Consider the following 27,590-nt stretch of genomic DNA (forward strand, 5'->3'; position numbering starts at 1 on the left):
ACCGGACAATCAAACGCCACGTTACTGAGCCGAATACATTTGTCCTTGGTGTAGGACAAAGTTTGATAACATAGTTCAAGGGAATCTTTTCTAAATATAAACAATACTCTGAATCTTAAAATTACAGTTCAGTCATATTGCGTCATGATCAACCTTCAAACTTTGTTAAGATGTTGGATTTTACAATTAGGGGACGTTTAAGTTCGTGAAAATGATGTCTTCATACAGAAAATGACGTACATATTAAATAAGGAATAAGGAGTCATTCTTTGAGTATTATGAGGTGATAATTTCGGTCGGGGCGTGATCAAATCCGATAAAGCCCGAAGGGTTTTATGATAGATTTGATCACGCCCCAACTGGATTTATCATCTCATAATATTCAAAGAATGATTCCTTATTTCTTATATTTATATAGTTTTAAGCCATTGTACGATTAACTATTTAAATATAAATAAGCAAACCCCACTGGCGCCCCAATTTGTAGTTATGGGTTTTATAGTACAAAATCGATACGTAGTGTTATCACAGGCAATTACACTGGAAAATGTAAATATATGCAGATATATTTCTTGGAAACTTACACTCCTTAATTACCTGCACAACATTTCGATTATCATGTAACCTGTGACTTAAAGAAATCAAAGAAATGTAAGTACTGTCTTTCCACAAATATTTATTTAAAGATAAAATTTAATGTTATGGCTAAAATTAGTCTTAACACCAAATGTTTATTGTTAATTAACCATTTATGGGAAGACAGAACCTTTGTGATTGATACGACTACAATGTCTAAATATACAGTTTATTTCTACGTTACAACAATAGAATCTATTCATAAAACCCATCAACTGTCAATGTTTTCAGTAAATGATAAAAAGCATTGAATAAATGGTTTTAAAATAAAACTAACCTGCAACACAACATTTAATTAAGAAAACCGACCTTCAGGTCATTTATGAGTATTTCAAGATTTTAAACAAACAACATAAATTACTAAGGGTTTATCTGTTCGTAAATATAACTCCATTATTTTTCTCATATTTCATGATAACAATTTTTGTGGTTTCTTTTCTACTGCACTTACTTGCATGAATAGTATCAACTAAATATGGATACTTTTAAAGATCGTTTGTTTACAACCTATAAATATGATTAAACGTTTAGAACACATACTGCATACAAGAAAATAGTCGTCCCTGTTTTATGTTCGCCCCTTTCGCCCGCTTTGTCACATGGCGAATATAAGACTGGACAAATGAAAACATTTTTTTAAGTTACTGAGTTAATTAAAGAGAGTCTCTAAATACATCATGATATGGCAAAACCGTTTGTAAGTGTAAAAGGGCTAACAAATTAAAGACAGGGCTATAATAACCATGTATACAGTACCTACAGTGTATGAATACTTTTTGTTGGCTTAAATTGTAGCATTCTTAAAAATGTACCTTTTTTCAATGAGGAATTACTTTCAATTGAAAATAATTGAATGTAATTTTCTTACAAAGGGATGAGTAAATTGGATGATGTAATTTGTGTTATTTTCATAACATTTTCCTTTGAAACAGCATGATTCCTCATCATATAATTATATAAAACTCGTACATGTTCATGTAGGTCTTCATACTAACATGTACGAGGGTTGTTCAGAAATTATTGAGACATTTTCTCTTATTCTTTTAGTAAAAAAGATAAACTCTTGAAATTTCACCAAAACGTAAATCAGGATAGAGTTTATCAATGTGAAAAGTTTCTTGTCCATGGCATGAATAGATAATTCCTGGTAAGCTGACCAACGTGCCTTCGTCCAGCGACCCGGCGCAACCGCAAACTTTTCGCAACGTCATTTTAACGCTTCTTATTGCTCCTGTGTTTTAAACACCTTACAAACGAACGGAAATAAGAATTATTCTTTATTTCTCATCTTTTGTTTTCATTTCAAGATGTCTTCATTTACATTTACTCTCATTCTTGGTTTTTTGGGGGAAAATAATCGAGTTATTTTTACCCGAAAGTCTAATTACTGTGAATATCTCCTGCAGTCATTTGGTTTTATATTTTAAAACAGTTGACAACAGTTAGAGTGTCTTAAGTACTTGATAATTAATCCCTTTGGCCTAATTCTAGTTAAACAATCAGTAAAAAAAATATGATGAGATGAAGCTCTATACCTTGTCTTGTAATCGTATAGTGTTTAAAGCGATTGTATGGCCTTAAAAGGTCTTCTTCTGAGATTTCTACCAGTTTGACGGTTTTCAATGCGCCGCCTTGACGTCAAAATTCAATGTAAAGTCGGTGTCAGATTTCTATTGTTTGGTAAATAGTTGTGTACCATATCCGTATTTCAACTCGAACATCAGTGAAACTTAATCAAAAGTAAGTCGCAAAGAATAGCAAAATGAACATATTTAATTTGATTTCTTTTATCATTAACTGTATTTTTACGGACACTTATAAAGTAGATGTTGAAGTTGTTAAATCTCCGAGTTCATGGCTGCGCCGGGTACCCCAACCACCGACGTGTTTATCTACCGTCGTAAACAAAATATTAAATATTCTTTTTATATTACTTTGTTTTATTATTTGTTGGCGTTTCTTCAGTGTCTATGCCAATTTTCACCAAAATTCGTCACTTAGAAAAGAAAGTATTCGAGTTGTCTCAATAATTTCCGAACAACCCTCGTACATATACAATTGTATATTTGGATTAATTTCAGAATACTGAGTACAATAATGTAAAAATGCACTTATATAAGCCATGGGGCGGACACGGTATGCATTGTAATCTTGTAATTCATGAGATAAAATATGGTGAAAATGATTCATATGTACATTGGCAAATAAAACAATGTTATATTAATTAAATACTACGGTATGATATCAATAAGACTTTGGATCTTAATAGGAAACAAACTACCAAAACTACAAAAAACTAAAACAAAAAAGAAACTACATTTTTTTCTTTCTTAATTTTTTTAGAGGGTTTTATGTATTTTATCTATTTTATGAACACTGAATAATGATATATTGTACCGAAAATTTATCACATGTCTGCAATTGAATTTAAAATTGAATTGCACCAATATGCAAAATAATTACACTGTGATGAGGCAATATTGGAATTTCATGCATTTTGAATAAAGAGGCATTGTCACAATTTTAGTCAAATTTTGTTTTTATTGTTTACCATGCCTTAGGAATGCATATCTAATGATCATATGAAATTTGAGAGTCAGTCGTAGAGTTATAAGCAAGATAAGGCTCACAATTCTTTGTCATGTAAACAAAGCTTGTGCCCTTGTTTTTGTTTTGTTTTTGTTTTGTTTTGTTAGGTTCAATTAACAGTAAAAAAAAATCTTTTTCAAGCTGATTTTGCTATCGTCTCATTCATTTTAAGCATAAATAAACTGTTCCTAACTTTTAACACATTCATTTTAGGTCTAAACCTGGAATTTTCAACATTCAAAATGTAAACAAAAGCTTTGTTTACATAGCAAAGAATTGTAAGCTCTGTAACTCGCTTATACCTCAACAAATGACTCTTAAATTTTTGTTGCTTATTAAAAGTACCTCAATAAAGCATTGTAAACATTAAAATCGAAAATATATTTTTTGACAAAAATCGTGACCATGCATCTTTAAACATCGGGATACAGTGAGGTTCATTGACACTGCAAATAAACACACAAAATGGAATTACAGGTAGAAAATTTATATAAAGAAACTTAATACAAAGAATATCTAAGGATTGAAATAGAAAAATTGGTAAAAATAATATACAAATGAAAATGATCCTAGCAATTATGTGCACATATGTAGCATGTTACATGTAGCACTTAATTCGCTATTACACATCACTCCAATAAAGCGATAAACGTTATGAGTTCAATAAAGCGATAAACGATATGCTTGATAAATATTTTATGATATTTCCCAAATTCTCCAGGACATTTACATATAAGGGATTTTTTTCTGAGCTAGAAGCTAGACTTTGCTTCTTTAAAAATATCACATTTTATTCTTCATGCATCAAGATATACCGGCCTTCAGTCTGCCTGTAAGGTCAGTCTAAGTTAAGGCCACACGAGAATCACATCCGGATGAGCCTCCAGATCTCGCGGTTACAAGAGGGACAGTAGTGTATGACCGTCTTAACTCTCTTGTCTATCAGCGGTAGCCACGACAGGAGGGCAAAGGTGCTGTCAAAAAGAGTTACATTAATGATTTAGCCACGTTTGTCACTGAACTTAAGGTACCTCACTACACCTAGACTTATACTTTTTAAGACACTACGTCACAAGATGGCGATTTAAATGTTTTGTTAAACTGTTTATATCATTCGATTTGGTTGTATATCATCGTAGCTCAGTATTGGGCTTCTGAACCGCAGATCGTGAGTTCGAATCCGCCTGGAATCCTTTGTTCATGTTTACTGAATTAAATTTTCGGAAATGTAATTTTTCATCCAAAATTGCTAATTTTTCCCTATTTGACTTAAATAATTCTTATCCATTATGATATCTATCATAATCAAGTAATTTTCTGCTGATTTGAGAAAATATTTCAAGGTGTAGTGGGCCACCTTAATACATATTTTTTACTATACTTGATTGTTAAAATGGTAGTCCATGGTTGCGTTATGCAATACGTGTTTTGGCTTACTCTTTTTCAAACCAAAGCGTTATATGAATTAAAAACATAATTACGACTTAAGTTTATATATGATATATAATATTTGCGAATTAACATTAATTTTTGATGACATTTTTTTGCATAATACCTGATATATGTACTGTATTGAAATGAACACTATCACAATTTCTTTTTACTAGTATGACTGTGGTGTAATATCTAGAAGATAAATAATAAAATAAGGTTATTTTTTCTCCTTGTTTGCCAATCGATGTGTAATCTCGTATTAATGTTATTCTTAATTTTTTTTGTACTACGTCATTGCCTATATAATGCTCACCACGTCATTATCATGAAGCACATCACAAGAAATGGTAAGAACCCCATTCTATAGTCGACTACAGGCTGGACACAGTTTTTACAGTGAGGGCATATTGTCTCATCCGGGTGGTAATAATCATCAACAAATATCAAGGGGTCGCCTTCGTTACTCTCCTTTGCGATGATAACAGGGACATCTACAAGTAAGAATTAAGACAAAACATTAATTATTTGATCAGTGTATGTGTTAACCATTTTTATTCAATAAGGTTTTCATCAACCATTTTTCATCGAATAATGTTTGTGTTAACCATTTGTCATATTGAAAAAGTGTATATGTGAACCATTTGTCATAACTGAAGAGTGTTTATGTCAACCATTTGTTATTGAATAGTGATTGAATAATAAAACCATATCTCATTGAAAAGTGTTTGTGTTAACCATATCATTTTGAATAGCTTAAGTGTTTTTGTTACCATTTGTCGTTTTGAATAGTGTTTATGTTAAGAATGTTTCATTGAATAGTAATTGTATCAACCATTTCTCATTGAATGGTATTCCTGTTCATCATCTGTCATATTGAACAGTATCTGTATGAAAATAGCACTTTGCGCATGCATCAAAAACGGTATTAATCATTTTTAAAGATATCATGCATGGTTTGAAAGAAACATTGGTTTACCATTTCTTATCAATAAAGACAATGGATATATCTTTGCAGAAATGTCATATTCAAATGGAAGTTCTACTAGTATACTACAAATGTATGCAGGTATCTCCGTGGCAAGTCTATTCAGAAATTTAATTTAATACATATAATTATTGTAAAATTAATGCAAATTAAACTTTTTGACTGTTAGATTGTGATTTGTAGATATCAACTCTGAATTCAATCATTTAGTTTTCATGGGGTCAAAATTTTATTTAGTGAAACCTTTAAATGCTGACTCAACTTTAATAGTTTTAGACTGGAACATGCCGCCATATTTTTTTTTCTTTTCTCACCTGTGCCCGTTACAGGTCGAAAAATGAATGTGTATTTAATTATTATCATCCATTATCATAATACAGACTAAATCAGTCAGTTATAAACAAAAAAGAATATATCACTTATAAGCATAAACAACATATGCATATGCAGTATAAATCTACGTCATCAATAATAACTCAATAAAGGATGGCTGGCCATTCAAACGATTGCAGTTAGTACATGTTATATGTAAACTATACAATTTTAACATAATTGACAGTTGTTTACCTTTATCACAATCAACGACACTTGGAGCTGTGTTGCACACGTTTTGATCTTTTGTATACCAGATTTCCTCTTTTGTCGTTACATCCATTATTGTCACTCATACATGTCTTCCTGGTTTCCACTACGGTAAACATTTATGATGACTAATCTTTAAAAGGTGTTTACCTCGAATTGGAAAGATTTGGTGGATTTAATTTCACTTCATAAAACTTTTACTAAAATGTATACGTAATAATTGTGAAAACAGCAACACGTATTTACACTAATTACAACAGACCCATAGGCCATATAGCTCACCTCAGCAACACTTGCATATACGTTATATAATAGCTAAACACTATTATACTTAAGAATCTTATTTACACATTGTTTCGCGAGATTCAAAATACGCCAAAACAAAATTTCATAGAAATGGGAAGCAGGAGACTGTGTGAAAAATGAATTTTGATAAACGAAATGACGTATTTTCAATGCAGAAGGCTGGTACACACATTTATGCATAGAAGTTATTTTAGGAAGTGGCAAAAGGATTTGTAAAGATTTGTAACTTTTGATTTTGCAAGAATTTTGGACAGAAAATTGTTGTAGATGAGTCTGTATAAAAATTTAAAAAAGGAGACCGCTGCGTGTCTTGCTATAACATGTACATGTATTATAGTACACATATACTACGGGTAATTATCCACAGTATATAAAATTAGATAGATAGATAGATAGATAGATAGATAGATAGATAGATAGATAGATAGATAGATAGATAGATAGAATCAAAAAAAGAAAATGAACAGTTCCAAAGTGAATAGAAACTAGAATCAAAAAAAGAAAATGAACAGTTCCAAAGTGAATAGAAACTTTGGAACTGTTCATTTTCTTTTTTTGATTATTTATAAGGTGTGATATCACCTTTCACTCTTTTTGAATTAATATAAATATATATATATATATTTACTACGTACATGTACATGTATAATGGTACTGCAGGTATAATTATCCACAGTTAATATCGTACGTACATGTACAACAACAAAAATTCAAGGACAGTACCAGGGGTTTCACATGAATAGGTTGGGACAATCATTTCTCTATGAATAATATGTAAAAATCTGAAATCTACTTTGGTCCGTTTTTGTGAATTATTTCGGGGGTCGGATTACCTTCTATACATTTCCTTGTTTCCATATCAGTTGCACAAATTTATTCCTCATAATTTAGTTTCGCTTATACATATCTTCAAGTAAAATATGCTTGTGGTAAAATTAGATCAGGCAAAATATAAGAAGATATTAAGCAGTACGGGTATCACTATTTATTGCATGAAAGATAAAACTGTATAAAGGATTCAAAAACAGTAACAATATTAATATCTATTGACAGTTTAATAATAGATGTTTTTCAGTTGTATGCCACGAAAAATGTAAACAACAGTGTAACAAACATAAGTACATTATGCGATTCAAGTCGTGCGCCATCATTTCCATTTGATCCGCTCCCATTTGATCCGCTTCCAGTATTAGAACTTCCGCTCCCATTAGATCCGTTGGAGTTACTGGCACATCCGCCAATTTTCACGCACTTTGGAACTGTACTTCCCTCTTTGTATGATTTCTCTGCATCTAGAAAAAAAGACGATGATGATGATGATGCATCTAGTATGGTTTCAACTAAGAAAGTATAGTTTGTACCTCATTGCTATATACGCGATTATTTTACCGCGGGGGTGAATTGCGGGAGGGGGGTTCAATATATAATTTGCGTTGTCTGTACTGTAAATATAAATTAGAAATGAACTTAAAGATGCATTAATTTGCATTTCAGATGACCGTAAGCTATAAAGACTATTTGGGAAGTGTGTGTGGGGGGGGGGGGGGGGGGTTCGAAGACATTTATTTTGGTACGCAACAAGAAGTACTTACAAGGACAAACGTTGCACAGAACCGGACAATCAAACGCCACGTTACTGAGCCGAATACATTTGTCCTTGGTGTAGGACAAAGCACAGTAAGAGGGGTCCTGATGTCCACTGCAAGTCACTGAAATATTATATCATGATACATGTACATGTCATTGCAATTACTACTATATTATTTTTGGTACCAACATTTTTTTTTTGCTTCATTGTTTACTGTGCTCCATGATGACTTACGTTCGCACTTTTTGCCCGTATAGACATTTGTACCTGGACAGGAGCATTCACAGGTAGTGTGATTCTTCTTGGCATTTGCTTCACAAATCGTTGTACCGCATTCTGAAATGTAAGTGGGAGTTTAACCACTAAAATTAAAAACTTTATTATTTTACAATGTGTAGTTAATTCAAGATTCGGATCACGTTTTTAAGTGTGATCTCGCACAAACAAATGCAATGGGGAACAACGTAATAATTAGCTGCCAATTTCGTAACATCGAATAACACGTACAACTTCTGCATGACGTAAGAACCACGAGCTTAGGAAAGTTACCACAAAAAATGAATCATAGTTTTTAATTTCAAACGTGATTGAATATTCGTTTCAAACATCATATTTTGAAAATTGTTGACGCACCACATAAACCGTTTCCGTCGCTGGACTTACAAGGTGCGCCATGCTTCTCGTAGGGGGTTCCCAGTCGGCTAGAGGGGCTGTTGCCTCTTTGCAATGAAAACAGGTCATGTGTAGTGTACATACTATCATATACACACTAGTTTAATAAGATATATGTTTGAGGTTTTTACAGAAGAGAGAAGCCAGTGAGGGTTGACCAAGTATACTTACGCCGGACCGTAGTTACAGACGTAGAAGTGGGTACCATTGCAAACACTGTAGCCACAGCCGAGAACGTAAGATTCCGCCCAGACCAACTGAAAAAATATCAAAATTTCAGGCAGATATATATATATATATATATATATATAGGAGCTGAATCTATCGATATTCATTGCAAGTATCATTGAGTGCCCCACAATAAAATCAAAAACATGTAATTAATATATATGTATAATATGCATCGGCACAACTTTGCTTGGAAAAGATCATGCTGCAATTTCAAGATACATGTACATGGCAGTGGCGTCGGAAGCAAATTGGAAGTGGGGGCTAGACTTACAGTGTATCAGACATTTTTAATAAGTTTAAAAAAAATGGTTAAATGGTTATCGTTATGATTATGTATAACTTATAAAAAAAAAAGTTAGGGGATGTAGCCCCACCTACATGTAGCGCACCCCCTCCCGGGTTCCGACGCCTATTCGTTACATTTTGACATCGCGGCATTACCTGGGTATAATGGCCAATTTTCATATAGTCGTTTGTGTTTCCACCATACACGAAATCTTTTTCCTCGTCGTACCAAAGTTTGACCACGGCGTCCCACGTCATAGAACCAAAATGGTTGTAGGCAAGGTTCTGTCCCAGCGTGAATCGACCTTAAGAATATGATTGGAGTGCACGATATCTTTGAATTTGTAAACGTTATGACGCTTAATATAATAATTTATATTCAAAATAAAAGATTTCTGCTAATAAATTTGAATTTGATTGATTTGATCTTTGTCACAATACTCTTTTTATAAACTGCCTTCAAAACTGATTTTATCGAGGTCTCTATTTTTATCGAAACGGAACTAATTCAGTATCTATAGATGTATAATGATTAATTTAAAAATTCTGCAATATATGAGTGTCCTGAATTTCAAGTAAGTTTAAATTCACCTGGAATAAACCGTTCTCGGTTTCCGTCATGTTCCGTTTTACAGTTTTCCGCCCATCTTTGCGCAATCTTTGCCACTTCCGGGTCCCAGACCATCTTAAGCATGTTTTGTACGCCGTTCTTAGATACTGCCATTCCTCGGTATTTGTTGTGGGCGGCAAGCGCTTCCTGCGAACTCACGATTCCTTAACAAATGAAAATAGCTACTAATTTCTGTTTAAATTTCTAAAATGACTCGTATGTTGAAAAATAAGATTCCTCATTATTCAGTTTTTCACTTAGCCTAACTTTTTACATGTATGTCTCTGTACACCTATTTTATTGTAAAATAATTATCCTGTTCAAGCTAGATTCCCATTACTTCACTTTGTTCTTGGAAGAGGGTTTATTCATTAGATTTTCAAATTTATTTACCTTTTATTTTCATTGGGCGTGAAGTTTTCAAAACGCTGTCATAAATATTATCATAACATCTTGCAATGTAAATATTTCATATAAAGGTACATGTAATCTTTTTCTCCTCTATAAAATTCAGCTTATAGGCCTGGGACATATTTGCGAACTTTTTGCAAACTGTAATGATGGAAGTAGCGAATAAAATTTGTTAGCTTAATCTATTTCTAGGAAGTTCATCTTTCAGTCAATTAGCTAAAAAAGAAAACTACACATGATCACAAAGGTATCATTTAGTATGCGCTTTTTTTTTTTCAAAGGGCAACACAATTTTATCCAATTTGATTACATATTTCCAACCTCTCCAATACTACCAACCACCAATTTCCTCTTTCCATTTAACATTTTTAGAAATACTTTATGTATGAATTCATTAAACCATTTTCAGTCTACCTGATGAAGTCATCTATCGGGTGACAAGTGTTGACCCGATGACAATAATCGGTGTCCGATGGCAACGCTCAAGTGTCAGAAATCATGATAATGGCGCGAGGTTGCGAATCATTTGTGCTACAAAGCCCGGGGAATTAACACACATCAACGGACATCAAAGACCCGGATTATCTCTCTTACCTGGGCTAGAATTCGGAGCACGGGGAAGACACGCGGTGTGGTGGGGGTACACCTTAAATTTATCATCACAGGCCGACTCCGTAAAGTCTGAAATATACAAACGAATGCGGATTTAATATCATTGGTCAGACACAAAATACCGAATAAAAATTGTGAAGGACTTCGATAAATCAAATTATTCTAAAAATAAGTGATAATCGTCATTCTACAAATGGCGAACTCTAATTAAATGATATCATTTCAATTTAAAAAAAAATGTCACTTCAATTTCACTCTTCATTTCCTTATTTTCATATTAATTTTTTTACATACTTCCAAAAAAGTGGGGGGGGGGGGGGCCAACTCCATGATAATTCACTTTTATATATGTAAATTTTAAAAAATTTGTTCCTGCGAGAAAAAGTGGGGGGAGGGCAGCCCCCCCCCCCCCCCCCGGCCCCCCCTGATGCTACGTGCCTGATATATACATACTGAGTCAATTAAAGTTTGTCAAATATCTACACGTTATACTGACACAATGGATATGAACATGAATTCCTGTCGTGTTATTTACAAAGTCTCTGACCAATTATTTGAGGTGTCGACGAAGCTACGGCGACAAATGATAAATGAGGACCTTAGTATTTTTCTCTGTCAAATTAATAAACTGATTGAAACATGTATTGATGACTTTCGCATTAAATAATGATCAATGGCATGTTAAACGCAAGAAAGCTAAAGACAATGATATATTTCAACTTTCCGTGGAAAAAAGGGAATACTTATATACTGTTGGAGACACATGTACGTTTAGAATGTTGTATGCATTGAAAGTTTTTGATTTAAAAAAGAAAACTTTAAAAAAAATTTTTTTTAAATATTTAAAGTTCGGATCTACCCGGTAGATTAATAAAATTATTCACAGTTTCATGAACTTTGCGGAACTCCTGCACTCAATCAGTAAACCACAATTGATGATCAGTGACTGCTTATTTGCTTGCTCATCAGTTTGACAATGCAAAACCACATACTGGGCTACAGCCGCCAAGTAATTCATCTTGCAATTAAATATACTTAAAAAATAAAAAAAAATAAAAAAAGTAAAATTCATTCGTTAATTGACCAATGATTTTTCAAATTATTTCAGGAATCACATAAAAAATTTTTTTTTTTAAATCATCTAACAAACTTTTATAATTTTATCTTTTTATGTTTGATCGTCTTTTTATTTTATTGCCGGTGTAACATGTTTTACAAAAGTATTTGTTCATAAAAATCTTTTATCATAAAGAATAACAATGATAAATCGACCATTGATGGATATGTACAAGTATTTATCCACCTATTTTTTTTAATTTTTTTTTTTGGGCATTTGATTTTGTCTTTGTAAGATAAAAGTTTGATAAATATGTAAATATAGTACCTGAAATTGATAGCAATCTTATGATAAAAATGCAATCATAAGACTGTGATTGAATATATTAAGGAAAGAATATAAAAATCAGATATTTTTATATCCAGAAGAGAGAGAGAGAGAGAGAGAGAGAGAGAGAGAGAGAGAGAGAGAGAGAGAGAGAGAGAGAGAGAGAGAGAGAGAGAGAGAGAGAGAGAGAGAGATATTCACATACCCCACCAAAGGCTCACTCCGATAAGAACATAAAGAAAGCTAAACTTCATCTTTGATCTGTAACACAATTAGGTTTGTGAATGGTCCAGTTGCTCTCCCTTTTAATTCTGACTTTTAAGGGAATGTTATCGAAAGAATAAAATTCTAATATATCCCTTTCATTCATATACCAATTCATTTTAATGTAGCGCATGCGTCTTCTAATGATAAGGTTGCTTTGTAACCAGAAACTTATGCCTGTAACACCGGGGTGGAGATTAAGGTTAACAAATACACGTCCAGTAGTTCTAACCAAATCACGATACCGCGATCGAGTTGTCTATTTTTTGTCTTTAAAATTAAACACACGGCAATATAAAAACCTCATGTCATAAGATATTTCTTTCTTTGAATTTATTTGATATTCATTAGTGTAACATAATTTACATTGTTTGTATTATCTCTTTTTCTATTTCTATTTGCTAACGGGGCTAGTAATTGGAGTAATTAACTATATATAGAATTATTGTTAGGACATACCCATCTAAAAAGCGAAAAAAAACAACAACAAAAAATGAGAGTTATACTTGCACATTGTCCAAATTAAATAACTAAAAATTTATACAAATACATACAGTCATGTATAATTATTAATTAAAAACGTAATATCTAATTTATTTCAGACAATTGCCAACAACATCATGGAATATTATCGAAATAAAAAAATATGACCATGACCTATACATGTAATGTAATATGATTCATAACTTTCAGTCAAGGTCAGAAAGATTAAAATTTTCAGGATTACGGTAATCGTCAGAAACACGGATCGAGGCGTTAAAAACTATAAAAGAGTCATTGAAATTCACAATTTACAGTGTACAACAACTTAACACATATTAAAGTTTAATTTTTTATGTGAAATTAGGACAACCATCCAAAGGTATTTTCAATTCATCATCCAAACTTAAACCTTTCAGAGTTACATCTAGCATCTCATATTCATACGTATTCTCTTTATTAAGATATTATCAGTCGGGCTCGAAAGACTACAATTTTCAGTACGAGTTGTCAAATGTCTTTTAAACCGGAAATGGAGATCCAGAAAGGTTGAATGAAAGAGGTTTAGATTAGATAGCTAGTAATCCCATTATAATCATCTTTCTAACGTTTTAACACCTTAAAACCATAGCATGACATCGTCTGACAGCTTTCGACCATTCGTGAAAAGTTGGTACTTCTTGAATGTTGTCAAAGTTGTTGTCTGATCAAGTCTTCCTAGTTTCTGATGGAAAAATTTATGTTTGTTTTCTTGAAATCTTTTACTCATTTAAGTGATAACAATGTGCTTCAGAACATAGTTTCTGATTGAATTTCATCAAATAATGTGAAGCCAACTTTGTTTACTGCTATTATGATAATACTTTCGATTATGACCTAACTTTTAAACTCATGCCACTTGTCATATCCATGTACATGTATGGTGCTCCCATTTGATAGTTTTTTGCGATAGTGATTCAAATGATATTCATTTAAAATGCATATACACTATGCAGTATTTCATTTATCTCATTTTAGAAGTTCTTTTAATTTACCAACTGCACGCACATTTCCTGAATAAATGTTGTCTTGATAAATATATTTGACCACTTAACATGCTTGAAGGCCTTGTATGATGCATATGACCATTTTCATTGCTACAGTAATTTAGTGCATTAATGTAGCCTAATGTTTATATTTCTCACTTAAATGTGCACACAAAGAAATGAAGAAAAATGAAGGGCTTATTTGTTTGTTTTAAAATCTACAGAAATAAATGTAATATTATTTTGCAATGTTATATATAGATTTATATCTCACTTTATCTAAGACCTTACCAAAACACATTTATACACTGTTTGTCTTTTTGTTTGCTTCTCAACAAAGAACCCTCAGGTGTGACCCGGCAGCTCAGTAAGGATGAGGTGGGGCAACAGGCTCGAGTTCTCCTCAACCAGTTCATACAGGACAGACTGGCCACTGAGCAAAGTGAAGAGCAAGTGTTGCATATGGAGGATTTACAAGACCCCGGCACACCCACAGGTCAGCTTTCCTTGAAAAATCTCAGGTTGTAAATCCCTATTACTTATGATTACATTTTCAATAAGGATATAAATTCTATCTGCGAATAGCTGTAAATGAACTTGATTTTGACAAACTTCTGAAATGGTTTTTTTCTTGAAAGGAAGATGAAATTGGGAGCATACTTACAATCTTGATCATTTTACATGTGTACTTTCAAGCTAATGGGTAATTCTTGTGAATTTATTACACTTGGGAAATTATTTCGATGATATTTCAGGTCCTCCACTGGAATATGTTCGAGAAATTGGCAGAGCTTTACGTTGCATAGGAGATGAGCTAGATAGAAATGAACAAATTCAGAAGTAAGTATTTTTAGATCACCTGAGTCACTCAGGTGACCTTATGCAATGAAATTTTTGTATGTTGTCATGAACATTTTTAACTTCTTCTTGAAAAACACTAGGCCAATTCTTTTTAAATTTTGTATTATGCATTTTTGTGGTAAGGAGAACATACACTGTAAATTATCAATTTCATAACTCTTGCCCCCACAGGGGCCCTAGGGACAGGGCAAAAATGGTCAAAATTTGACCATTTAAAAAAAATCTTTTTCTCTACTCCCACACATTGAAAATAAAAATGAATTTATAGTTATATAGACCAAGAAGCCCTTTACCAACAATTTAAATTTTATGTCCCCTGGAGTGAGTGTTTTGACTCGAGGGTGAGGTCAAAATGGTCATGTTGTGTTAATGTGTATTATGTTTAAAAATCTTTTTTTATTTCTGCTGATACTAAATAAAACTGACTCCACATTTAAAAAGGCTATGATGCCTTTTACCAAAATTGTAAATTTCATGGCCCCCGGGGTAGGTGGTAGGGGTTGTCTCTAGGGCAGGACCAAAATGGTCATAAAGTGTCAATGCATTTACGGTAATGTTTAAAAATCTTCTTCTTTACTGCATGAAACTGAATTGAAACTGACTGGATATTTAGAAAGAATATAAAGCTCTCTACCAAAAATTTTTTATTTTATAACGCCCAGGGTATGGGGTTTTACTGAAGGATGTGGCCAAAATTGTCATATAGTGTTAATGTAGACATGCACAGGGCGAAAAACCATCTTTAAGCAAGTCCTTAAAGGTGGCTTAAAGGTGACTTAAAGGAGCTTAAAGGCTATACAACCTTTAAGCCGCCTTTAAGTCACCTTTAAGCAAGTGCTTATAGGTCCTTAATGTCCAAACTTCTTTAAGCCACCTTTAAGCCACCTTTAAGCCATCTTTAAGCATCTTTAAGTGGCATTTACGCTCTCTTTACACTGCCTTTACACTGTCTTTAAGTGGCCTTTAAGTCAATATTGATCAAGCTGAACAATAAAAACATATATTAAATGCAAAATCTCTTTTATAGAGATGGGAGGGGGTCATCCGAGTGATAATATAATTTCCAAGGAAGGGGGGGTGTGTTCCAGGCGGTTTTAATCGTCGCTCCATTAAACACAGATCGCTATCATCAGCCCCGCTCCGATGGACACAGATTGCCGTTATAAAATTCTTTATAATTTTTGGGGGGTTTCAAAATTATTGTAGGGATGAGCGCAGTCTCTGTATCTTAATATGTGCATAAAACTAATTAAAGTACATGTATGTTTGTTTCCTATTATAAATTAATCGGTGAAAAATATCTCTCTCTCTCTCTCTCTCTCTCTCTCTCTCTCTCTCTCTCTCTCTCGTTCCTCCGGTTATTAAACAAAATAAAGATAATGAACCAAAAATGCATGATTTAATTTAATAATCGGTTTAAGGTTTGTATTTTTTTTTCAATTTTCATTATTTCTAACTCTAGATCTGCTAGATACATGTTAAAGATGAAAAGACTCTCAACTGCCTTTGTTTTATTGGGCAGGATATTACTGCTTTGTTTGTCTAGACATAGTTTTGTTCGTTTGTGTATATCTAATTAAAGTCTATTGTTTGTCCAACTTAAGAAAACCCCTGGAACTAACACAGAATATACAAGATATACACAACAGGTGTGTCGTGTGCCCAGGTGCACGTCAGGGTTTCTAAAGGCGTTGAATCTTAGTATGTACTAGTATACGATAAGTCTAGTGAATAAAAGTTAATTTACATTTGTAATTCATTTTCAAAGTATTATTTCCTAGCTCTGCGTTTCAAAGATGTTACGTCTACAAATTAACGATACATGTATGTAAGAGTAAAATCTTGAGGCTAATTAATTAATGTACCGGTGATCATAAATAGGGGTTGATTATTTCAATATATGTATAAGGGTAAATATGTCAAATATACCCGGCTTGGCACATCATACAATTGTATATACAAGTCATTTGCAATTGCCACATGCAGTAAATACGTCACCGGTAATTGGTAATTTTGTTTGTTATAGAATTGATAGTTTAAAAATCATGTACATACAATTACATGTAAATATTTAAACATATTGGAACGGCGCCGCGATCATGAAAACCGGGAAATTGCGGGAAATTGAACAAATACCCTAATAGTATCAATGCATTTCATAAAAGAAATGATTTCATTTTCTTTCTTACATTTTTATAGCTATAAATTAGATGAACGTATATCTACTCGGTTTAAATTTATTAACTAAGAAAGCCTACTATAGTGAACCTAACGGTTTTCATTTAGGTATAATATATTTTTGTTCACTGAAGACCAAGTTCCGTATTTCATTCTAAATACACGCATGCATGTAATTTATGAATTAGATATAATTGATTGTTACAAACTGAATGGTTTGTCAAAATCTTTTCAAGTAAACACATTCAATACAGTGATTCAATATCCACTGATATATAGGATATAAAAACGATCAAATATATGTAAGTTGCCGTGGCACAGAGGAAGTGTGGTGATGCTAGTAAACTAAGGATCCCGGGTTCAATTCTCGCCGTGGCCGGTTTTTTTTTTGTGTTTTTTTTTGTCATTTTTCTTTCTAGAACAAAAACCGTTTTAATACCTTTTCTTTCATAAAGTTAATACATTTTGTTGGAAATTAAGCACAATATTGAAATAAAATTTTTTTAATGGCTTAAAGGTGGCTTAAAGGTAGCTTAAAGGTGGCTTAAAGGTGGCTTAAAGAAGTTTGGACATTAAGGACCTATAAGTTGTCCTTAAAGGTGGCTTAAAGGTGGCTTAAAGATAGTCTTTAAGCTGCCTTTAAGCCATCTTTACGCTTTCTTTAAGCCATCTTTAAGCAACACATATAGCTTAAAGGTAGCTTAAAGGTGGCTTAAAGATAGTCTTTAAGCTACCTTTAAGCATCTTTAAGCTATCTTTAAGGAGAACTTAAAGATGGTCATTCATCCTGTGATGTATATTAAAGTTCTAGAATTCTCTTGTTCACTTCTACTTACTGTTTAACACTAAAAACTGACTGCATATTAAGAACGACAATAAAGCTGTCTACTTAATTTCCTGGCACCTATATTTAAGTCTTGGGGGGTGGTATTAGTATACAGCCTACTCCGAATATATTGAAATTCAGAGGACCATGCAAAATTATTTCAATGTATCCGTATTTCAAAATAAGCAATATTGACTGACGTGAAGCCGCCATTTATGAAAGTTCAGTGCCGATGTAAGCATAGAAAACCAAACCCGAACAAATTATTTGGTCATCATTTATCTATCACAGTGAACAGATTACATGAAATATTAGTCCTTGAAAGTTTGATTAAAATTATATCCGTAAGTTTTGTAAGTTTTATTTTGTTACTATCTTAAACCTCGTCATAATCTCCGATTGCATTCTTTTACATTTAAGAGAAAAATCACTAGACTTAAACGCTTAAAACTCTGCTGAACGCTGCTTGTATATCATCGTAAGTGTACTCGCGATAATCTCAAAATCCTTAGCTATTTTGAATTTAGGCTTTGTCCTTTTATCAATAGCCATAACTACATGTAGTTTGTATTTAGTGTCCGAAGATAAGGTTTTTCTTTTCCGTGGGGTTTCCATATTACGTCTAGCCTCAATACATCCGTATATGTAAAAACAAAAAATTCAACAGTGAATAAATTTTACTTTTTAAAAGAAGTATAAAAACACACATGATGAGCACTTATCAATTAACACCTTTGTATATCATTAACCGGGCATAATTACTGTCACCAACCGTGACGACATCCGCCTGGGAGTACTTCAATATAACCGTTATGAAAACATCTAATATCACCTATGGGGACCAATCAGTGGCTTCAATATAAGTGATATTTCAAAATAGCCGATTTCATTATATCCGTTAAATCAATGCAAAGAAAATGAGAGGCAAAAACTGGGGATTTATTTCTTTTTCAAAATAAACGGAATTTCAAAATAAGCGATTTCAATATAAGTGGAGTAAGCTGTATTATATTATGTTTTAAAAACTTGACAGTAGATATGCTGAGAAAATATTAAGGCTGTCTACCATTTTTTAAAATTTATTTTAATTCCCTTGGGAAGAAATACTGTCTGGTCCTTGGGGGATTTAGGGGGTGTTGTTTAGGTGAAAAATTTATACAAGCCATTTTTAGTTTATCAATGAAACTATAAAAGCAATCTTGACTGTGAACAAATTATGGGAAATTATTTCCTATCATTAAAGTCTTGTACCTTTTCAATATGCAGTCATGCTCTCTTATTATCTTAAAGTTTTTCACCAAAATTATAAAGTTCATAGACCTCGTTGCAAGATTTCAGGTAAGGGAGGGTTGTATTACGCTATTTTAGATTTTTTTCCCTCCAGAATGAAGCTTAAATGCATATATGAGATTCCTTTACAGGTCTGTTTATTGCCTGTGGGCCTTTTGGTTAAAATACAGTTTCTAAAATTGTAATTCCCTTTATAAGTATCAAAGACTTTTTCACCAAATTCTGCAACAAAATACTGTCAATTGTTATACAAAATATTTTAACACATCATTTTTGTGCATTATGTGTTATTTACACTCCCTAGGAAATTTTTATTGTTGATAATATATGGGTGTAAATTTCTAAATGATAGAAAATGAATATCAAAATGTTAAATTTTACCGATTGTCTTATTTTTACACATTGAATCAGTAAATGTTGATATAAAAATATTTGTCCTTTCAGCCTGGTTGACCAAGTAACCCCAAGTGCAAACCATGAAACTTTCTTCAATGTGGCCAACAGTTTCTTTTCTGATGGTGTTTACAACTGGGGCAGAGTGGGATGTTTATTCTACTTTGCCTACAAAATGGCAGTAAAGGTATTGAGATGTTTGAGTCATATTCACTTATTTAATATTTCCATCCATTGAGAATTTTCTACAATTTCCGATTTAGAAAAATTTTACATTACCCACCAGCAGTTTATGTAGTTAATTCACAGCACTCGCTACTTTCATAACATCATATTAACAAGTTCATGACTTTTAATTTCAATTGTTCTTTAAATTTCAGGCCTTGAGTAAAATTAATTTGATCAGATCTATAGTGAACTGGGTGGTGAACTTTATCACAGACTACGTGGCCGGCTGGATCATAGATCGAGGGGGATGGGTAAGTGTGTGTTTCACCGTGAAAAAGGGAGCTAACTCTGTCAGATTAGTCAATGCAATCTGCGGCTAAAAAAAAAAGAAGTTTTAAAAGCATTTAATTATAATAATATAATAAATACATGTACTGCTAAACTCAACTTATCTTCGACCATTTTAGAATTTGTGTATTATTGTTCAGGTTTATTATACCCCACACAACATGTTTTTGTTGATGTTTTTTGACCCATCAAGTCAGTCAGTATGTCCTGGGGTTTTTTTTATCTGCGCAACTCCACTTAAACAGCTGCACAGAATTGCATAAACTCTGTAGGTATGTGTATTTAGGCACAATGTGCAGATGAAGAAATTCCTATTCCTTCATTTTTCTGGGAAGTTGGACCCTGTTGAATTTAGAATTCTGTTGTTAAAGACAAAAGTTTAGATGTGCATATTTGCAGGAAGTTTTAATGTGATGATTTTTCTCCAATTTTAGGAGTCATGCCCCTTTATTTAATTATTCTGTGTATTCAAACTCTACCCTGCTTTTTATTTTGTGTAGCATTGTCAAGTTATAAAGGAGCATAGGGTATGTGAGCTTGCTCACTATATTCTATGTTATGCCCCCTTCGAAAAAGGGTGGGCATATTGCTTTGCTGCTGTCTGTTGGTCTGTCAGTCGGTCTGTCGGTTGGTCTACCAACAGTTTCCATTCATTTTCTTCACAGAGGATGAACATCTTGAAATGAAATGTTGTATACAGGTTTATCATGATAATATCTAGGTCAAGTTTGATATTGGGTACGATCAAGCAGTTTTTGACAGAGTTATGGCCCTTGGAAGTAGAATAATTTCTTATTTGCAGTTTCCACTCATTTTCTTCGCAGAGGGTGCACACATTGATATAAAATTTGGTATACAGGTTAATCATGATACTATCTAGGTCACGTTTGATATTAGGTAGGATCGAGTAGTTTTAGACAGTGTTAAGGCCCTTGGACGTAGAAAAATTCCAGTTATTTACAGTTTCCGCTCATTTTCTTCACAGAGGATGAACATATTGGAATGAAATTTGGTATACACGTTTATCATGATATATCTAGGTCAAGTTCAATATTGGATATGATCGAGCAATTTTCGACAGAGTTATGGCCCTTGGACGTAGAAAAATTCCAGTTATTTGTAGTTTCGGCTCATTTTCTTCGCAGAAGGTGCACATATTGATATGAAATTTGGTATACAGATTTATCTAAATAATATATGTCAAGTTTGATTTTGGGTATGATAGAGCTCTATTCGACAGAGTTATTCCCCTTGGACTTAGAAAAATTTCAGTTATTTGCAGTTTACGTTCATTTTTTTTTGTGGATGTTTCCAAGGGAGGGGGGCATAAGTGTTTTACAAACATCTTTTGTTTACATTGAAATACATATTTATAATGGCAAGGTTATTTATCAATTTGAAAGTTATCAAATGAACAGAGTTTAAATTTGCATACTCAAATTACTAGCTATTGCAACCTTTAACATGGTTTTTGAAAATAAGTAATATAGCTTCTAAACTTTTTCTATATTTTGTTTCAAATTTTAGCACCATGAATAACCTTCTTTAGCTTGTATTGCAATGTTTTTCCTTCCAAATTTATTTATGGTCTAGCTTTCTGTGATTTTAATATTTAAATAATACATATTTAGATTCCTTGCAATCTTTTATGGCTATGGTAAAGGACATAATGTCAAACAAATCTTCATTGAACATTATTTATTCTATAGGATGCCATCATAGAATACTTTGGGACCCCACAGAATCAGTTTTTTGGAGTCGTCGGCTTAGGAATAACAGTTTGTGCTGGCCTTTACCTTTGGAAGGCACTCAAATAAAACTGACTTAGAACATTATAAATTCCATTTCAAATTATGAAGTTTGCAATTTACACATTTTGTAATCAATATTTTGAAATTGAAAAAAAAAAATATTGCTGTAAGTTTTTAAGTATGATTATACACATACTTGAATTCAAAGTTTATATTAACATTTTGTAGAGCTTTATTGTGTGGATTTTGTGAACTTTTATTAATAATTGCAAAAAAAGAAAAAAATTGTTTTAAAAAAATATGTATTATTGGCCAATGTCATCATTTATAATTCTTTTTTACATTTCTCATTAGTTGTAATGACTGTTGTCAATATAATTGACTTATGATTGTGTTATTATTCAACTCTGTTATGATAAATGACTTGAAGCTTATTATTCGCCATCTGATACGATTTGCACTGTTTCCTGATAAACATGTACCTTAAGAAGATTCAATGAGATTTAAAAGTGTTTGGTCTTTTACTCTGGAAGTGCTGTATTGTTGCTTGTATTTAATACATTGTGGAGACGTTGATGTAGAGAGTGTTACTATTTAAATACACATATATTTTTTTTTGCTTTGGTAAATAGACATATGAATGTATCATTAAAAAAAAACCAAAATTTTTCAGGGAAAAGGGTGGCAGTGACCAGCTAGTAACCAAACTTTGTGTCTTTATAGATATTGTGCTATTTTTTAAAATTAATCAAGCAGTTCTTTTGTCTAAAGTTTTGAGAATTATCTCTCTTGTAAAATAAAAATTATACATGTACCTTAAAACTTGAAAATTTTATAATACATGGATATCCTTTAAGTGTTTTGAGAGCATAATACAAGTCTGCATGTACTATAAATGCTAAATTCAAGGTAGTTTGGGCAAAACTTCAGTGTCGGACCTTATTGCCATGCCCCTCACAATGGTGAAGATAAGTGATTGCTCTTTGAATCAGTATGCTACATGTAGTACCTATAAATTATGTGAAGTAAAAGACTTGTTGGAGAAACTTTATGAAATGCTCAATTTTCTCAGAGAATAACATGTTTTGTGTACTCTTTTTGACTCATTAGGATTTCAGGGTTGGTATATTGAAAGAGATGATATGGTTTGTTATGCAGTGATTGTATTACAAAGATCAGGTGTTTTGCAATATAATATATACACTGTAGCTTATTCCATAGGATGACAGGATAAATGGTTGAATGTGTTGGATTTTGACTGCTAGGAGGGAACATTTTGTATTACATTACATTTTGTACAATACATTATTGTATTACTATTTTTAAACATTTGTTGTAATATTTAACATTATGTTCTGCTTTATGAATGAGATAGGTGTTCGAATGGGACACATTAATGTGGTATTAAATCAATAAAGGTCACCTGAACGTACAATTTATGATCATTTGTTTTAATATGTGTACCAGAAATAGGTCTGGAGTACTTTTTTCACAACAACAAAATTTTCTTTGTAAGACATTTTTTTCTATAAACCCCCCCCCCCAAAAAAACCCCAAAAATAAAAAACAAAGAGAAATTCTTTAGAGATTCTCCTTGTAATTGAACAGATGAAATATATTTGAAATTGAAAGATATAACAAACCATCTATTTTGAGCGTTGTACTTTCTACATGTAGTAACTCTAGCTATTAATCTCGCATTTGAGACACATTAATTCGGAACATCCTCCAGTTCTGCTGAAATGTGTTCAAATCCAGCAAAATGACACCAGCAAACATCAGCGACAAAATCAAAATGGCGACCGCCCCAATAGCCTGGCCTCCAGGCGCCTCTTTGGTACTGATCTTCCTCTTTTTGATCCTTAAACCTTTTAGCTTTTCCTCAAACTCTCGTGTAACGTACTGCTGATCTAGATAACTACTGCCTTGTGATGAAGTGAATGGGTCTACTGAGGTACCAAGTGTTGATGTCATATCTGGCAATTTGGTTTTGTCGTCATCCCAGGAAGTGTGCGAAGACTGAATGGTATTATCGGACTTTGATAACGCTACAATGTCAGTGGTACTCCAGACATCCGATATTTCTGTCACCATTTTAACTTGAATATACAAGACAACCGTGAAGTGATTTTTAAAAGAAAATCTCATTAAACAAATATATTACATGTATATATCATTATCATAATTTCATTATCACATATTTTGTAACTATTACATTTAAATATAAGAAATAAGAAAAGAACTCGTTGTTAAGGAGGCTCACTACACCTTGAAATATTTCTCAAATCAGCAGAAAATTACTTGATTATGATATAAAGCATTATAGATACAAGAAGTACATGTATTATATGTCAAAAAAGACCAAAAAGTGTGCAATTTTGGATGAAATATTATATATTCAAAATTTAATTTAGTCCAAGTGGATTCTAACTCCTGATTTGCGTTTTACAAGTCCGATACTTTAACCACTGAGCTTTAATTACGATATGCAACCAAATTGATTGATACAGTGTTAGAAAAACATATTAATCGCCATCTTGTGACGTAGTGTCTTAAAAAGTATATGTCTAGCTGTTAACATAATGGACAAATCCATTCATCCTCACCTTTCCGTTTACAAATAAAGTACAAGTTGTTGTCACACTTTCCCTCGTACCAGTCGCCACTGCTATAGATACACGTGTCTAAAAACAAAATAAAGAACTGAATCCATATTGCTTGTTGGTTCTCTCATTCTGCATCCTCTATTTTGATGCAAAGCCACCTTTTTAGTTATCTTTTCATTTCTTTTATTTAACGTTTGATTTTTCTATGTATTTGGTCAACGGAAAGGACAGAAATTGAAGTGATACAAACTTAAAGGTTAAAATCAAAATTGTTTGCAAAGAGCAGCAAACACTATCGTCAAGAGCATTCTGTTATACAAAAACACATCTTGTTATGAAGATCAGTCAGCATGAATTAAAATATAAACTTTACGCACAGGTGTATGCCTAATACAAAAATACGGAGACAAAATCAGAATCTCTGTACATTGGGTACCACATACAGGGGTTTTGGGCGGAGTGGTAGTCCCACTCACTGGGGAGGAAATCCACGGGGGTCCCATCGACCCAGGTCTGCTGATTCAGGAACCTCTCCATCCCCAGCCAGACGGGCATTCCCACCACCTCTGTCCTGTGTGTCACAAAAGGAAAAAAAAATCAACAATATTAACGGTATACAAGGAAATATTCGCCCCCGTTTTATTTTTGCCACCTTTCGACCTCGTTGTCTGCGGGCGAATTTATGACTGTGCAAATTCCAATGTATCAAATTGTCTCTTTTTAAACACAACTACTTCTGGGCGAATTCAAGACGGGGCGAAATCGTTTGTAAGTGAAGAAGGGCGAAAAATCACGGGCGAAAATAACCTGGTATACAGTAGTCGATTTAAAATTTATTGAATTCAAAATCTAAAAGACTACTGTAACAGTTCTTACGGAGGCTGTAGGATCAACAAATAAATCGTAAGATCTAACTTCACATTTTTAAAATTGATTTATTTGGCCATAAGCTACTAGTATTAATCAGTAAAGAAAAATTCTCAATATCTGAGCTTTAAAATTGGAATATTTAATTCCTATATCTCTATATGAAGCTCTACTTCTAAAGAAATAACTTAAAATTTTTAGAATTGCCTTATATTCGAATTTTATTTCATAGTCTTACATCACATTTATATCGGGCCTACCTTATATTTTCCACCAGCTGGCTCTCCTGCTCGCTATGAATGCTAACCAAATGTGAGTTGCTCTCTTGACACTTTTCATTTGCAGCTCTGAAAGAGACTCCGCCATACTCTGTGAACAGCGAGTAGCAGAAGTTCTCCTGACATAGCCATGTTGCAGGAGACGAACGGTTGACTGTAATAATGTTAATCACAAATCAACTAAACGGGTACATCATCCTTGTGTATTGGCGTATACAAGGAACATTTCCTCACTACTAGTGATTTGAAAAATAATAAATAACTTAATATATTATTAAAAAAAAAAATTTTTAAATTTAATAACATGAAAATTATGTTTTATAAATAATTATGTCGAGACTTATCGACCACACTTGAGTAAATTTAAAATCAGATTATTTTTTTTTATTTCAATTACATGTACTTACTACGTACCTTCTTTAGTTTTGACAACTGAATTTACATGTAAGTATATGATTTATAAAAATGTATGTAGTAAAATACATTTTAATTTACAAGTGTATTACGCACAACTTTTGTTTTCACGAAAAATAATCTATATACTGAAGTATATTAACTGTCAAAGATATACGATTATCAACATTTTCTTTGAATTTGTGACACAAATGATATCAATTTCTAGACAGGTATATTTTTACATTGATAGTTCGGTAATTGCAAAAAGCTGACACAGCAACGTTTCGCTTTTTATCACTATTATTTACCAATTTAGGCGCATTTACATGTATTCCATTTTCCAAATGTCAAGGCTTAGGATTATTGTTTTCGCGTGTAGGTACGTGGTCAAATAACTATTAATTCCTTACAAATACTCTTTTTTTTGTTTTGTTTTGTTGTTTTTTTTTTTTGTTTTGTTTGTTTTTTTTTTTTTTGATTTTGCGTGAAAAAGGAAAAAAAAACCCACTAATACGACTTTCAATCCGAATTTCATATTTCTGAGTTCTTAAATCAATGTAAACACTTTATATTTCGGGGTTTTTTTTATATTTCTAGTAGTTACTAGTCAAACATGCATATACATGTATTTGATATCTCTAATAATAAAGTTGAGAAATGAAATTTGTTACAAAAAGCAATATTTTTCATATCTAACGAACAAGTGCAACTTACCGACCAAAATATTCGAAGAAATCACATACAACAGAAGAATGCTTACGTTCATTTTTCCTTCTCTATATTGACAATGAATGTGTTGTTAAGCGTCCACAGAACTCAATTTCTGATTTTATATTACTGTTTTATGCGAGTTCCATCGTCTTTATCTGTTATTAAACCTTCTTCATTGCCGTATCAATGTTTGGTATACCGATCTTGTTGCAAATCATTGACACCAAGAATACAATAGACTATCGTATAGAATTACCATACTCAAGAATACAATAGATTGTCATATAGAATTACCATACTCATTCTTAGTAGTCCAATATATATGTAAATACATGTATAAAGCGTGTTGAAAGCGCTTCCCACCTGAACTTAATTGGCATTCACAATTCAGGGTCTGTCCCGACACCAGGAATACGTTTGATTTTACACATGTTGGAGAAACTCAGCCAAATTATTTATATATACGCTTGCTGACCGTTTTGCTAATTTTTTTCTTTAAAAAATCCATTTCATAAACTTTAGATATGTGCACGTGATTGCATTCATGTGATTGGAGAGAATTCCATCATGAAAGTGTGATTAAGCCAATCGGAAAATGGCATGAATTATGCATGAGAACGAAAAAAAAATTGAGATGGTTGGCCCACAGTTAGTACTTATGAGACTGACCCTTGTTTTTGACGATGATTTCAGACTTATTGAAAAACTCAAGCAACAGCTGCAGAATATTTGTTGTTTCTGATTATATTGTACAAGCATTATCGATGGTACATTCATTGTACAAAAAACTGCCTTTTGGTTGTTCACAGGGCCATAAATTAAA

General features: G+C 32.6%; 4 protein-coding genes across 6 annotated transcripts; 1 reads left to right on the forward strand and 3 right to left on the reverse strand.

Annotated features, from left to right (window-relative positions):
• Positions 1-3,696: 3,696 nt before the first annotated feature.
• LOC128179261 (cell death-inducing p53-target protein 1-like) lies at positions 3,697-6,430 on the reverse strand. The gene is made up of 3 exons (XM_052846642.1): positions 6,212-6,430; positions 4,973-5,150; positions 3,697-4,199 (listed from the first exon to the last, which is right to left on the reverse strand). Exons 1-3 carry the CDS (start codon positions 6,297-6,299, stop codon positions 4,091-4,093), a joined length of 375 nt encoding a protein of 124 aa, XP_052702602.1. The 5' UTR covers positions 6,300-6,430; the 3' UTR covers positions 3,697-4,090.
• Positions 6,431-7,502: 1,072 nt separating this feature from the next.
• On the reverse strand, positions 7,503-12,680 carry LOC128156822 (cysteine-rich venom protein-like). Its single transcript, XM_052819129.1, has 9 exons — positions 12,531-12,680; positions 10,924-11,010; positions 9,900-10,082; positions 9,465-9,613; positions 8,964-9,049; positions 8,754-8,839; positions 8,355-8,456; positions 8,125-8,241; positions 7,503-7,824 (listed from the first exon to the last, which is right to left on the reverse strand). The coding sequence occupies exons 1-9, from the start codon at positions 12,577-12,579 to the stop codon at positions 7,604-7,606; spliced, it is 1,080 nt and encodes a 359-aa protein (XP_052675089.1). The 5' UTR covers positions 12,580-12,680; the 3' UTR covers positions 7,503-7,603.
• An 876-nt stretch (positions 12,681-13,556) lies between these two features.
• LOC128161106 (apoptosis regulator BAX-like) lies at positions 13,557-23,344 on the forward strand. Of its 3 annotated transcripts, none has more exons than XM_052824351.1 (6): positions 13,557-13,617; positions 14,435-14,590; positions 14,850-14,934; positions 19,694-19,829; positions 20,023-20,121; positions 21,868-23,344. In XM_052824351.1, exons 1-6 carry the CDS (start codon positions 13,584-13,586, stop codon positions 21,973-21,975), a joined length of 618 nt encoding a protein of 205 aa, XP_052680311.1. In that variant the 5' UTR covers positions 13,557-13,583; the 3' UTR covers positions 21,976-23,344. The 3 variants fall into 3 exon arrangements, with proteins under 3 accessions (XP_052680311.1, XP_052680308.1, XP_052680318.1); XM_052824348.1 differs by having other exon boundaries at positions 13,585-13,738; XM_052824358.1 differs by having other exon boundaries at positions 13,609-13,631.
• Positions 23,345-23,562: 218 nt separating this feature from the next.
• LOC128168975 (uncharacterized) lies at positions 23,563-27,325 on the reverse strand. Its single transcript, XM_052835145.1, has 5 exons — positions 26,771-27,325; positions 25,643-25,814; positions 24,959-25,086; positions 24,516-24,593; positions 23,563-24,008 (listed from the first exon to the last, which is right to left on the reverse strand). Exons 1-5 carry the CDS (start codon positions 26,820-26,822, stop codon positions 23,599-23,601), a joined length of 840 nt encoding a protein of 279 aa, XP_052691105.1. The 5' UTR covers positions 26,823-27,325; the 3' UTR covers positions 23,563-23,598.
• Positions 27,326-27,590: the final 265 nt, after the last annotated feature.

Source organism: Crassostrea angulata, chromosome 1 (genome assembly GCF_025612915.1).
Source record: "Crassostrea angulata isolate pt1a10 chromosome 1, ASM2561291v2, whole genome shotgun sequence".
Lineage (NCBI taxonomy): Eukaryota > Metazoa > Mollusca > Bivalvia > Ostreida > Ostreidae > Magallana > Magallana angulata.

What these genes read in the sequence shown, in the direction of transcription:
- LOC128179261 (XM_052846642.1), bottom strand. Translation starts at nt 6,299, where the DNA reads ATGGATGTAACGACAAAAGAGGAAATCTGGTATACAAAAGATCAAAAC. An exon ending in TGTCGTTGATTGTGATAAAG is followed by an intron (nt 5,151 to 6,211) that starts GTAAACAACTGT and finishes TCTTACTTGTAG; the next exon opens with ATGTCCCTGTTATCATCGCA. An exon ending in TGCTTCATGATAATGACGTG is followed by an intron (nt 4,200 to 4,972) that starts GTGAGCATTATA and finishes TCTTTTTGACAG; the next exon opens with CACCTTTGCCCTCCTGTCGT.
- LOC128156822 (XM_052819129.1), bottom strand. Translation starts at nt 12,579, where the DNA reads ATGAAGTTTAGCTTTCTTTATGTTCTTATCGGAGTGAGCCTTTGGTGG. An exon ending in CGGAGTGAGCCTTTGGTGGG is followed by an intron (nt 11,011 to 12,530) that starts GTATGTGAATAT and finishes TGTATATTTCAG; the next exon opens with ACTTTACGGAGTCGGCCTGT. An exon ending in GTCTGTAACTACGGTCCGGC is followed by an intron (nt 8,840 to 8,963) that starts GTAAGTATACTT and finishes TTCATTGCAAAG; the next exon opens with AGGCAACAGCCCCTCTAGCC.
- LOC128161106 (XM_052824348.1), top strand. Translation starts at nt 13,702, where the DNA reads ATGACATCGTCTGACAGCTTTCGACCATTCGTGAAAA. An exon ending in CTTTCGACCATTCGTGAAAA is followed by an intron (nt 13,739 to 14,434) that starts GTTGGTACTTCT and finishes TTCTCAACAAAG; the next exon opens with AACCCTCAGGTGTGACCCGG. An exon ending in CCTACAAAATGGCAGTAAAG is followed by an intron (nt 19,830 to 20,022) that starts GTATTGAGATGT and finishes TTTAAATTTCAG; the next exon opens with GCCTTGAGTAAAATTAATTT.
- LOC128168975 (XM_052835145.1), bottom strand. Translation starts at nt 26,822, where the DNA reads ATGAACGTAAGCATTCTTCTGTTGTATGTGATTTCTTCGAATATTTTG. An exon ending in TTCTTCGAATATTTTGGTCG is followed by an intron (nt 25,815 to 26,770) that starts GTAAGTTGCACT and finishes ACATTATTACAG; the next exon opens with TCAACCGTTCGTCTCCTGCA. An exon ending in CAGCTGGTGGAAAATATAAG is followed by an intron (nt 25,087 to 25,642) that starts GTAGGCCCGATA and finishes TGTGACACACAG; the next exon opens with GACAGAGGTGGTGGGAATGC.